Here is a 13,759-nt window from a genome sequence, read left to right as displayed (position 1 = left end):
ATATGCCAGAGTCGCAGAGTCGGCTGCATGCCCACAGATACTTAAACAGCCTATTAAGTCCATTAGGGAAGCGATTGAGGTCATTGTTTACACTGCCCGTCCAACCTGAAGGTTGGCGGGCAGATGAAAAGGCCAAGTGTCCTTCACAGTTTTTAGGAAACCTCATCTACGGGCAGGATGAGGTTTCCGAAAACTTTCGTGAATTCAATTTTTAAAAAATGTCTGTAATATAAAAAGATGTCCCATCTCACGTGACACACAGTCACACGAGGGGACGTGTTTAATTAAATTTTCAATTTATTTATTTCATAAGCACTTCAATCTCCCTGAGGCAGCTCCATGCCTCGGAGATTGAAGCGCTGTTTGGCGCGCATGCACGAAAGAGCGCTGGGTGGGCCTTAATTGGCCCACCCATGTAAAATGGCGGCATGGAGCTAATCGTGGGTGGCGGTCGACTTATTGACTGTCCCCTCCCGCCAAGCTGAGAAATTCAGGCCTATGTTTCAGTTTGAGACCATCACAAAGCATGCCATGTTGTCAGCTGGGAACAGACACACAAAGCATCTACCAGGAGCTGGGAATGAGCTGTGGGGCTAGCAACTGTACAAAAGCTGTGGGAGAATAGAGGGCCATCAGGGATCAGTGAGGCCCTAAGGAAGAATGCAATGAAGCTGAAGTGCAAGCTGAGAAGTCCACAGTCATGAAGGTTTTGAAGAGAATTTGGAGGATCACTTAGCTTAAAGCTAAAGGAAGGGATGTCATGAAAGTTCATACCTCCAAGAGTAGCTGGAACACTGAGGAGAAATGAGTGATTTCTGGGTGGCTGTGGTATACGTTTGGGTTGGACCCAGGAAAAGTGAATGAACCTTCAAGCTTTGTGTAATGTATAAGGGAACTCTTGGGGAGAAGTAAAAAGTAGAACTGAGTAGATGGTATAAATAATTATAAACAATAATGTTAGCTTGGTTTAATTTTTAATAAAATACATGAAATCTTGTGTAGGTTCTGTCAGCTAATTACAGGACCTTTGGATTTCTTTTAAACATTGATGGCCCCTTACAGGATCGTAACACCATCATGCCTATACCTGTGGTGCCATCTCTTCAACTGATGCTGGGCACCCAAATGCCACTTTTTCCCCTTAACCTATTACATTCTTCCAATTTGAAATATTTATTCAGTTCTCTATCCATTACTTCCAAGATTTTATTAATATTCAGCAGGTGCATTAGGTATGGCATTTTATCTTCCTGATGCTTTAATTTCACTGCAGATACATGTGTGCTGTAGATAAGATGCAGCATTATCACTAAATCACATAGTGTGACTGAAAAATAAACAGAAGTGAATCAAATTACTGAAATTTGTGGAACTTGGGTGGGGTATGGGCAGGGGAAATGATAGATGAGTAACAGGGTAGCACAGTGAATCACAGTTTTGGGTGGAATCAGGAGCAGTTGAATTAGATGAGGAACAGGGTGAGAGAATGAATTGCCATATTTGCCTTTCAGCGCTCACGTGAGTTGAAACCCATTCCAGATTTACTCCCTGTAGAAGTCATGCATGAAATGAGTTTCAGGATTTCAACCCATTACCTGGTGCAAATTGCAAAACCAGCAGTATTCAACAACAAATAATGTACCTTTGGTCATTACTGGTGAGCTGAGGAATGGAATGAGCCTAGAAATGGACATCAAGGGCTGAAGACAATCTGAACTTAAGTCATAGGAAAGGGATGTTATACCTTAGAGTCATAGAGGTCTACAGCACAGAAAAAGGCCCTTCAGCCCATCAAGTCTGCACCAGTCAAACAAGTACCGAACTATTCTAATCCCATTTTCCAGCCCATAGCTTTGTATGCCATGGCATCACAAGTGTACATCCACATACTGCTTAAATGTTGAGAGTGTAAGCAGTCTGAGGAAGAAGTGGGACTTAAGCAGGCTGTGGAGTGCATGGACGCAGGAAGCCGGAGTAATGAACAAAATGATTACCTTGCCTGTGTTTCTGGAGTTGGGTTTTCTAGAGTAATTGGTTCATGGTAAGCACATGAGACTGCTTGATAGCTGGACCAATTGCCAACACTCCAGCCATTACACAATCTTGCATCTTTATATTTGTATAGATGAAAGGTTTAAATGGATAACACTAAAAGAACCAAGTTTTTTCAAGCCTAAAGGATAGTAAATGAATGAAATAACTATCTACCCTCTGTCAGCTGTCTAACCTGTCAGCTTAACGAGGTGCATGTGACCCTTCTCTAGACGATGGACAATGTTTTACAATCCCTGAATCTGGACCATGAAATCTCAGGACTTTAAAAAAAAAGCAAAAGTGCTGCTTAACTGAATATTTCAAAACTGTTCACTTACCATCGCTGGATCAGAGATAAACAAATAATGTTCTTTTATTTCTTCAGGTTCTGAGAAATCATGTGATGGTGCGTGTTGGAGGAGGATGGGATACACTTGAACATTATCTGAACAAGCACGACCCTTGTAGATGTGCTTCAGCGTGTAAGTGTGCGCAGTAAGGGAGATTCCACTTCCTCTCATCTCCCAATTTTTCTTTTTCAAACCTCTGAGTTAGTTCCTGTTAGTAACCTGATGTTTTGCCAGCCTTTCATTCACTATCACTTTGAATTGTTAATTCTTTCATGCTTTATGATGTTCAAGGTACTATGTAAACACAAGTTGTTAATGTAGAAATCAAGATAGCTGATAACAGTTGAGATCCACTGATGTTTTTCTAAGGGTCTAATATTATAGATCATTGATATTTTAAGTGTTGAAGAAAACATCCAGTTGTTCCTCTATTTCCAGAATTAGAGTATTTACAACAGAGACTGGCCTTTCAATCAGGTAGGTCCATGCTATTGTTTATACTCCACACAAGCCTCCCCTCAATCCCTTCATCCAACCCCATCAAAATAAAACCAAAAATACCTGGAAAAACTCAGCAGGTCTGACAGCATCTGCGGAGAGGAACACAGTTAAGTTTCGAGTCCGTATGACTCTTCAAGAGAACACCAAAATCCTTCTACCCTTATCTCCCTCTGCTTATCTAGCTTCCTCTTGAATACATCTATTCTAATTGTCTCAACTACTCCTTGAGGTAGCAAGTTACACATTCACCACTCTCTGGCTAGAGATTTCTACTGAATTGCCTATTGGATTTGTTAGTGGGTATCTTTATCACTATGGTCTCTAGTTCTCATCTGCAAGTGGAAATGTCTTCTCTATATCTACCCTAGCTGGACCAATTGCCAACCCTCCAGCCATTACACAATCTTGCATCTTTACATTTGTATAGATAAAAGGTTTAAATGGATAACACTAAAAGAACCAAGTTTTTTCAAGCCTAAAGGATAGTAAATGACCACTTTGTAACCTTGGAGACTTCTATGAGATTAGAAAGAAGACTGTGGAGTAGAGAGGAGACCCAGCCAGGTGAACTGATCTCAAATACAGAATTCAGCCACTGTTTTTGTTTCAACTGATTTTTCAAATACATCCGGAGAGGCTCCCCCAGTGACTTCCCCCAGGCTCCCCCAGCTACAAAGGCCAGGTGGCCCTGAGTTTGAACCTGTGAAGAGTTAGACAAATCTATACTGGGCCATAGGAATTTGTCCCAAAGTCCCTTAATTAAAAAGAGAAAAATCAGCAAAATTTCCTGCTCCTGATAGTCATTCAGTGACTGCTGCAGGCAGTGTTGTGGGCGTCAGGTAAAATTAAGATTGAGAACTGAGGTTGTATAACCCTGTCCAAAAGCACTCAAATTGCTCATCAAGCTTGATGAACGATTTCCTGTCATCAAGCTTTTGCTGGCCTGGGCATGCAACCTGGGCTGCTTGTTTTGGAATTCTTGGAGGCAGAATCAGTCGAACTGCCCCAGCTTCATAACATGATCAACTCTGCACTTTTGGAAACAAAGGCTTACTGATATTCTCTTGTGAAAGAAATAAAAAGCTTTTGAAGAGATTTCGATTCAAGTGGTGGCGTAATTGTGAAAACATTGTTCATTTTTATTCAGTGGAATTTTCCAATGCTTCACCCTCCTCTCCTGAAAGTGTTGGTTTTAATCCATGGCTCTCAGCAGTTCACCACTGGCTTGGTTATATAGCCATCTCTCGTGTTGAACCTCGATGGCAAATGCCAGTGATCTGTCCAGTTCAGGAGAGTATTGTAACCAAACCTCCTGCTGTCCTTAACAAGGGTCGGCTAGTGATTAGGGATGAGGACCTGAGTTGTTTTTCCCCCTAACCACCTTCTTGGCCTGGGGTTGCTGATTGCTGCAGGAGCTTAGATCTAACCCAGCACTGAAAGAATCGAACCAGGGATTACCCTGGTCTCTCTGTTCATCATTATACAAGATAATACCTTTTGCCTGTTGGATTATTTGGGTTAATTTGCTTTTACTTTTGAATGACTTTTTTTTTCTCTCTTGTTCCTAATTTGCTGTTTTGTTTTCCTCAACCATTGCCCCCACCCCACAACCCCAGCCCAGGTATACAGACGAGAGGGTAAATTATGGACAACAAATATTGAGTGCATAAAACCGGGTTAGCCAAACTTTCTGAACCTTGGAGCCACATATGATAATCTCCAGACACTTGAGAGCCACAAGACATGGACAACCTTTTACACGCACATTTTTATTACTATTGCATAAACTTATGTGGCCTCCCTCCCCACTTAGCCCCTACTGACTCACTCATCCCCACTCCCTCTCTTCACTGCTCCCGTCCTCCTCCTCCACCCTCCGTCTCCCCACATCTGGATTGTCCCACCTTGCCCAGCTATGCGAGAGCTAGAGTCTTGACTTCTTTCTCCCCCTCCCTGCCCTGCTCTCGGTCCCCTTCCGGCCCCAGTTGTATCCAGTCCAGTGGCATTGCCTCCGGTAGCCAAGGTGGCACTAGGCAGACAACCCAGCACAGGAAGGCGCTCTGTAGGCTGCACGTTGGAGCACCAGCTACTGGGGGTGTGGCCAAATCCCAGAAATTGGGCTGGACCAGTCAAGTTAGGGTTGGGCTGGTGGGTGCGGCAGTTCCATGTGCCAAGCCAGGGCCTGCCTGATTCTTCAGAATGATCCAGATTACACTCTCCATCTTAACAACTGCACTTTATCTGTAAAAGAGCTGCATGCGGCTCATGAGCTGTGGTTTGACCACCCCTGACTTGAATATACAGCACAGAAGCAAACCATTGGCCCTACTGGGTCCCTGCCATTGTTTATGCTCCACACGAGCCTCCTTCCATTCCTCTTCATCTAATCTAATTAACAAAATCTTCTATTTTTTTTTTTCTTCTGTGTTTATCTAGCTTCTAGAAGTTCTGAAGATCAGGATTACATAGCAACATAGGACTTGGGAGCAGGATGAGGCCATTTGGCCCTTCAAGCCTGCTTCCCCATTTGTTAGGACCATCATTGATATGGTTGTGGTCTCAATTTCACTGCCCATCCCCTACCCCCATAATCCCCTTGGCTCCCTTGTCTATCAGAAATCTATCCAAATCAGCCTTCAATGACCCAGCCTCCACTGCTTTCTGAGGAAGAGAATTCCACAGACTGACAACCCTCTGAGCGAAGAAATTTCTCCTCATCTCCAAGGGTGACACACTCTCCTGGTTCTAGTTTCCTTCACAAGAGGAAACATCCTCCCAGTAACCACCCTATCAAGTCCATTCAGGACTTTTTATGTTTCAGTAAAATCACCTTGCATTCTTCTAAACTCCAATGGGTATCGGCCCATCCTGTTTAACCATCCTTCGGAAGATAAGCCCTTCGTCCCAGGAATGAGCTGAGTGAACCTTCACTGAACTGCTTTTACACAATGTTGTCCTTTTTCAAATAAGGAAACCAAAATTGTACTCCGAATAGGGTCTCACCAAGACCCTGTACAGCTATAACAAGACTTCCCTACTTTTAAATTCCAATTGCCTTCCTAATCGCTTGATGTACCTGCATACTTTGTGATTCATGTACCAAGTCACATACATCCCTCTGTACCTCCATGTTCTGCATTCCCTCCCTGTTTCAATAATATGCTGCTTTTCTATTCTTCCTGCCAAAGTGGACAAGTTCATATTTTCCCACATTATGCTCCATCTGGCAAATTTTTGCCCACTCACTCAACCTATCTATATCCCTTTGCAGACAATCTACCTTCTATTGACAATTTACTGATGTCATTGGCAAATTTAGCTACCATACATTCAGTTCCTACATCCAAGTCATTGATGTAGATTGTAACCAGTTGAGGCCCCAGCACTGATCCCTGTGGGACTCTACTAGCTACAGTTCTTTTTAATTCATTCATGGGATGTGGGCTTCACTGGCTGGGTCAGCACTTATTGCCCATCCCTAGTTGCCCTTGCCAACCTGAAAATACCCATTTATCCCTACTTTCTTCCTGTTAGCTAATTGATCCTTTATCCATGCTAATATTCCCTCCAACACTTTGTGCTGTTTTATCTGGTGTAGTAACCTTTGGATGTGGCACCTTATTAAATGCTTTTTGGAAATCCAAGTATACCACATCACCAGATTCCCCTTTATCTACTTTGCTTGTTACTTCCTTAAAGATCTCTAAACAATTAGTTAAACACCCTTTCACAAAACCATTAGTGCTCTACCTCTCCTAAGTATCCAGCCACCTAGATCCCAATGTTCGGCCCACTGTGGAAGACTTTACTAGTTGCTGTTGTGGTCACTCTGCCCTGCACAGTGACACTTTTTAACACTCATTTTTAAACATGGAAATTCAAAGTGGCAGTGAGTGGAGTATGCCAAATCTAATATCAGCTGGTTACTGGACCAGATGACATTTGCCTATGTGGGAGGGGATGGAAAGGATAGAATGGGTTCACCAAGAATTGGGCAATGCTCATCGCTTCCTGTGTCTTACTCCTGACTGTTCAGAGCTGCTCTCCTCTCATCTGTCATCAGTGGATATATTCTCGTGCACTGGGATCACCCGTTTGGCATGAGTCAAGTGTGTACTGTTTGTTCCATGTTGTACCCTAAATCCGCCAGTGGGGAGCTGACATTTCCGAAAAAGCTAGTTGTTATTAAATTCTCGCAGGTGGGCATGGTTGCATTAAACTACAAATGTGAATGAAAGAGTTGCAGTCTTGGCAGCTTACACTAACTTATCCTATGAGTTGTGACCTGGTAGCTGGTGTCTGACACTAAGCTGAGCTATGCCCAACTCAATTGAGACAAAAAGAATTTGTTCAGAGTGGGGTGGTTTCCATCCTCTGTATTAACACTGAAGGAGCAGTTGCTTCCCTCGCCAGTTCTCAGCTGTAAGTAACTGCCACCCCTCTGCTGCTTTGTGCTGACCATTGGGAGGTGCACATGATAGAAGAATAATTAGAAAATCCTTTATTTGGAGTGCAGTATTCATTTTTGGTATTGCACAGGCTCTGGTTTATCAGTGTGCTGCTTGCCGCCTCTAATAGAGCATTTTATCAGATTGTCACAATTCTTAAACGTTTTAAAAATGCAAAGCTGTGTATCCTCTTCCGTGGAGGATAACGCACAGACTGCAGGGAGCTCCGGAACGGGAGCCTATATAACCACCTATCATATCAATGTTAAGTTGTGCCCTTGAAACATGATCTAGCCTCTGCTGTTCTATACAACACATACAGTCAGTGCCATCATGTGACTGAGACAAAGGGGTGAAATTTAACTTCAGTGGTGATACACAACAAGTGATAGTGGGTTGATTTGTCTATTTTTTATATAAATGGCCCAATCCTCCTCCCAATTGAAGTCCATCAAAATGGGTAATGCCTGTTTTGCACCCTTGCTGAAGTTTAATTTCAGCCCCAAAGTCGTCTTCTCTGAGCCATAAAGACAACAAAGGTCCCGGGTTCACACCCTTGTCTGTGCTGAATTTGCTGACCTTGCTGAAGAAGCAGTAAGAGCACCACAACTAACCACTCCAGTCCTGAGTTGTGGAAGGAAAAGTTGAGCAGGAATCTCACTTTTGATGTCCCCTATACTTTGTCCTGGAACCACAAGGATGGAAGATGGCTGATGTCAAGTGTAAACATCAGCTTGGACCAGTTGAACCACATTTCTGTCCTGCAAGCTGCATGTTTCATACCTTTGTTACTTTTATATTGACTGTTCCAACACATACCTGAGGTCTCCCACCTTCCACCCTCCAATTTTGTACAATGTATGTAATTGCATAATTCAGACACATACTCTTAATTTTGACAGTGCATCGCGTGACGCCAACAAGATTTATAAATCCAACCATGAGCACCAGTCCACGTGCTTCTAGAACTCCAAGTCCTGGACCGGGTCACTTTTCTGAAGGCTCAAGGACTCTGAAGGTGCTGGAAAATACCGTTCAAATGGACAGAAGGTCACCATCTGCAACAGAGTTGGTACCTATAAAACAAAATGGGTCATCAGCAACACGACATGATCGACCCTTCAGCCCAACTAACACAGGTAGCAAAAACACAATGGCAAGGCACCAGGGTGTACCTATCAACCCAGGTTGTAAAATTGAGATGAGCAAACGCTCCACACAATCACCAAGTGGATTTGCAGCAGGAGTTCATGCAGGAAGGCCTTCCTTGTCTCAATCACGTGATCGGTCAGAACCAAGACGTTCAAGCCCTGGGAGGTAACTATTGACACTTCATTGTATAGCTCTGATTTTTATAAAATGTATTCATTTGAAGCCTACATAACTATTTAATATAGTGACCTACACTGGCTCCTGGTTTAGCTATGCCTCAATTTTAAAATTTGTGTCCTTATTTTCAAATCTCTCCATGGCTTCATCCTTTTATCTCTAACTCTTTCCAGCCAGTCAATCCTCTGAGATCTTTAAGTTTCTCCAACTCTGGCCTCTTGTGCTTCCCTGATTTTAATGGTTCCACCATTGTTGACAATGCCTTCAGCAGCCAAACAGCTAAGCTCTGCAATTTCTTGCCTAAACCTCTCTATCAACCTCTTCTTGTTTAAGTTGCTCATTAAGGCCTATCTCTTCAACTAAGCTTTTGGTCACTTGTCCTGATATTTTCAAATATGGCTCAGTGTCAAATTTTGCTTGATGATGCTCTTATGAAGTTCCTTGGGATGTTTCACTACATTAGAGGTGTTATATAATGCAAATTGTTAGCCTTTATAACCCTTGGGATGATTCAGAGGTAAGCATGGTTGCATTTAAAGGTCTGGTCAGATTGACGGCTGTATTGCTTCAGATGGTGAAACCAAATCTGATGCCAAGAACTGTTTTGCTGTGATGTGTTTTGATGTATTTCGTCACACTGCAGTAACGTTTAGTTTGGCAGTGGTGATCACATGAGGGCAATTAGACCTATGTAAATGACATTTGACACTATATTCTGAAGTTCCTCAAATGGCATTAAGAGCAACTGACCTCGTAGCTGTGCCGAATGCAATTTTTATAGATTTACAGGGCTACCAACTAGGCCTCAGATTTGCTGTTTGAGAGACTCTTCCAAGCTGCCATAAATGCAATGTGTTTTTTTAGACAGACACTCCTTTGTGGTCTTCTTAGCAGGGTTCTTCATGACTGAAGGAACTCTACAGACTGAATATTTTTCCCATCACCTTCAATCCTATCAGTACCAGAACTTTCAGCGCAGATTTTGGTGATCAGGGAACAAAAGTGCTAATGTACATGTCCTAATGAACCATTTATGGATTGCAATCCGTGGCTTTTTTGATGAGCAGAAGATGAAGTATTTTATCTGGTTAAGTGAGACACTGAATATTGGAGATATGCCAAAATAAAAGATATTAAGTGGCATGGGAGTTGAGCAGTTACAGAATCAGAATATGGGCTTTACTTAATATATTGGTCATCTGAGTAAAGCTGGATTCTAACTGAAATGAAAGACCAGTAACTTTGTAACATTGTCATTCAGAGTGATCCAATGGCTGATGATCTTACTCAACCTTTGTTTAAGAGGATGAAAGTTGCCAATCTTAGTTGGCCTGATTTATTCCTTTCAAGGTAATTCACCACCCAAAATCCTCCCATCCTCTCTTGAAGCTGCTCACTGTACTGAGAATGATTGCACAGTATCCCGGTACCTCAACCGTGCGGCTGTTTTGTGTATGAGCAAGACAGTCTAACAACTCTCAAATTCACTGTGATTCGTAATGGCCACATTTTTAAATGTGCAGAGATATATATATTTTAACAGGGGTTAGTAGATAATAATCAAGAATGCTATAGCCTGTTTGGCTTCCTTAACCTACTGGGACTAATTACAAAGCCCTTTTGCACCAGTTAAGCCCCATATTCTCCTGTTAAGTCATCAAGGAGAGATATTGATATTATTGCTGATGGGGTTTAATTGTTCTTCATTTTTCTAAAACAAAATGTATAAGATATACAAAAAGTATATGAGGTGAACTCTTTCCTTTTGGGGTTAAGACAGTAATAAGACGTGCTTATATCTACATGTCCACGTGATCAATGAAACAGATTTGTCACTTGATAGTTATCAGATGGCTTTGTGCATTAGCCTTGATGTCTAAAGGTCATTAAGTTTGTCAAAAATATCTCCACTTGCAATCTGGAACAAGCTAATGGAATTAGATCAGGCAAAAGCCTGCAAGGCTTAAAGGCTCAGTCTTCTGCTAATTTCCTGTTAAAGGGCCAGAAAACAACAACTACTCCACTTTACCATTGTTGCAAAGTAACTTTTATTTCTCCAGTCAGCAGCAACCTTTTCATACAAGCACCATGCTGTCCAATGCCTTTAAAAATGCCTTACTCTGATTGTCTGAGTCAATTAAAGTTAATTAATCACTCTGGAATTGGCAAGTAAGTTACTGGAAAAGGAGTATTATTATTTTCCAACAGTGTCATTATGTTTGGCTTGCAAGAAAAAGTTAGTCCCTGATTATTTTATTATCCCTCTTCAACCTTGGTGTTACCCTGGTTTATGGGCCTTAGCCCTTCATCTAGGCTTCTCAATTTTAAAAAGAGACAGCAAGCTGATATGGAAGTAGCCAGCGTTATAGCACTAATGAAGCCTGCTGTAGCTCTTGTAAAGCAGCAGCGTGAATCGTGCTTTTTGACATGGCAAGTACATCTTGGGTTCGGATCTAGATGGTGGTAATTTTAAACTAACCTGTGTCCATGTTCTGAATCGGCTAGAAGGCCAATTTTACACGTCACTCAATATTGACTTCAAAGGAGAGTAGGAGTGTGCAAAATTAGTATTCCACCTGGTCCTAGTAGGTTCCCAAGAATAGGTAATAATGATGCTACTTGAGTCTGAAACTGAGGACCAATTCCATCACTGCCTCATCTGGGACTCTCATTATTGCCTTTCTATTTGCAACCATTTTCTCTTTTCAATCTTAGTAGGTGTAAATTGTCAACAAGTCAATGACTTGAACTCAGCTGCCTATATACCAGACATAGGCCATGATATAATTTAATCAGTGTACAAGATTCAAAAAATTGCAACAAATCTGTCAATCTGTGATAAAAGCATACACCCCATTGTTTTTAAAGGCTTAAACATGATAATTGTGTTCATGAAAGTGTTAACTAATAACTAATAAAGAACGATACCAAAGATTTATTAACAAGTAACATTAACTCATTAACCGCAGTAGGTTTGTAGTTTGACCTCTTCTTCAAATCAGTTTATTAGAATTCTTTAAACTATTAACTACTTTAACAATTACTAATTCTATTTGCTTTTTTGTACAACAATATATTCCTCCCCACCAGTCATCTAGAGGATGAGCAGCTGAACCCTCTGGGGCCTCCACCCAGGATACACCAAAGGCAGCTCTTATGAAAGAATGACCCGCAGTATCATTCAGAAAATGTAGAGATGCTGTTCAATCTACATCCAAGATAGGGTCTGGTTGGAGTTGTCTGTTTGAAGGGATGTATTCATATTGGAGTATGGTGTCAGCAGCTGTTTGACCTGAGTACTTGTTCTCCATTAGCCTAAACAATCAGTGCCTCTTTCTGTGCAATCAGCACTGATTTTAATCTTTACTACATGTATTTTCCAGCAGGATTTTTTTTTTGATTAGGTGCAGAAACCTGGATGCTGATTCTCTTTCCTACTCCAAGGCTGTTAAAGCCATTTGTGGCCCTCTTAGTCTCATAGTGCCAATATCTTGCTCAGTACAGACTCTGCTTCAAACTGACATGTTCTTAGTCATGCCCCTTGGTGGATTCCCCACTTGGAAAGTTCTGAGTTTTTGAACTTACCCAGTTTAATTTTGCACTTGGATCCAGTAAAAATTGTAGCTCATAATGGAAGGTACAAGATTTCAGCAACTCAAACTCCTTCACTGGGGGGCTTTTCATCAAATGGAGTATCTCTACTTCTAAAATAACAACAATCTGCATTTATATAGGACTTTAAATGTAGCAAAATGTCCCAAACATTAAATATGACACCTGAGCAACTGTTATGAGGTGACTTAAGTAGGAGTACGATGCCTTTGAAGATGAGGATGCGTGTAACAAGGCTGAAGTGTTTTGAAAGAGAATTCTAGAATGTATGTGCAGCAAGCTGGCTGAAGGTTTTGGTAATGAGGTTGACTAATTTCCCTGGTTTTATTGATGCAGTATGACATATACTGAAACACTTTCCATCTCCTGAATTTGAGCAATTAATGTGACTATGAAATCATTTTCCCAGAATAAGAGAAGCTACCGATCACTGTAATATAAATTGTGAAATGTTCAGTCTATAGAAATAAGGTCTGACCTCTCCACTGTCAGCGCACTTCTGATTCAATGTTCTGCTAATTCATTTCAGGTCAATAGTATGAATTATTAATCAACCAATTATATCTGTTCTGGCTGATTTAAAAGCAGGTCCATCAGTACATTACTTTATTACAAACATTCATCAAAAGAAAAGTGTCTTAAGACTGCATGTGGTACAGTGGACTGAACATTTCCTACCGCACACTGGGATGAAAGTCACCGCCACTTGGGTCCAATGTGAAATTAATTTGTGCAGTCTCGATCTACATTTCTAATGGGCACAGCCCGACAGCAGTGAACTGTTCTTTAATTTGACACAGTGAGTGAAATTTATCTTGGGCATTAGTACAATCTGGACAACAGTAAAGCGGCAGCTTGTTTTACACTCTACTGTTTCTTTTTCCCTTTCCATGGAAGTCAGTTGCCGATTTTAGTCAGTGCTAAATGCGAGGCATGGAAAAATGGCATTCTGCTGCAGTAGGGGCTTCTCTAAGGTTGGGATGTGATAGATTGTTGAGACAGTGGAGAAGGAGCTCTACTTGCCATGGTGTACCTGAATTGGAAATGTCTTTTGTATCCAAGATGCAAATTATTCCATTCTCCAACACTAATGAGCAGGAATTAATTTAAAAAGTCAATTTTAAAGGGAGTAGTTTGCTAACCAAATTGTATGCAAGGGATTGACTTTCAGGGTTAATGAATCAGTTTTGGGGTACAGGAGAAAATTGAGTATAAATATCATCAGCATTCTGCAGCAATTTCATGTGTTTTAAGGCATGGTCTCTTGTAATGAGGTATGATCATTCCTAATATGTTAACTGGCCACGCATTTCTCCAAGTCCAGGCAGAGTGAATGTGGAAATATCCTGGAGAGATCTGACTTTAGATTTGGAAATGATTCAGTGAAGAGCAAGTTTTGACTTGTTAAGTATTTGTACGTGTAGGTTTGCGTGAGTTCATTTAATTGTACAATTAAATCTGATTTGAAGAAAGCATCTGCTAAAA

General features: G+C 41.4%; 1 protein-coding gene across 1 annotated transcript in view; it reads left to right on the top strand.

Moving 5' to 3' along the window:
- LOC121285879 (GAS2-like protein 2A) overlaps positions 1 to 13,759 on the top strand; it is a 65,271-nt gene that overhangs the window by 39,544 nt on the left and 11,968 nt on the right. Inside the window, exons 3-4 of the mRNA XM_041202801.1 lie at positions 2,420 to 2,516; positions 8,236 to 8,650. Of these exons, the coding sequence (XP_041058735.1) occupies positions 2,420 to 2,516; positions 8,236 to 8,650 (512 nt within the window). The remainder of the gene's footprint in view (positions 1 to 2,419; positions 2,517 to 8,235; positions 8,651 to 13,759) is intronic.

Source organism: Carcharodon carcharias, chromosome 13, assembly GCF_017639515.1.
Source record: "Carcharodon carcharias isolate sCarCar2 chromosome 13, sCarCar2.pri, whole genome shotgun sequence".
Lineage (NCBI taxonomy): Eukaryota > Metazoa > Chordata > Chondrichthyes > Lamniformes > Lamnidae > Carcharodon > Carcharodon carcharias.
The sequence above is the reverse complement of the archived record's forward strand: the minus strand, read 5'-3'. Positions and strand labels throughout refer to the sequence as shown.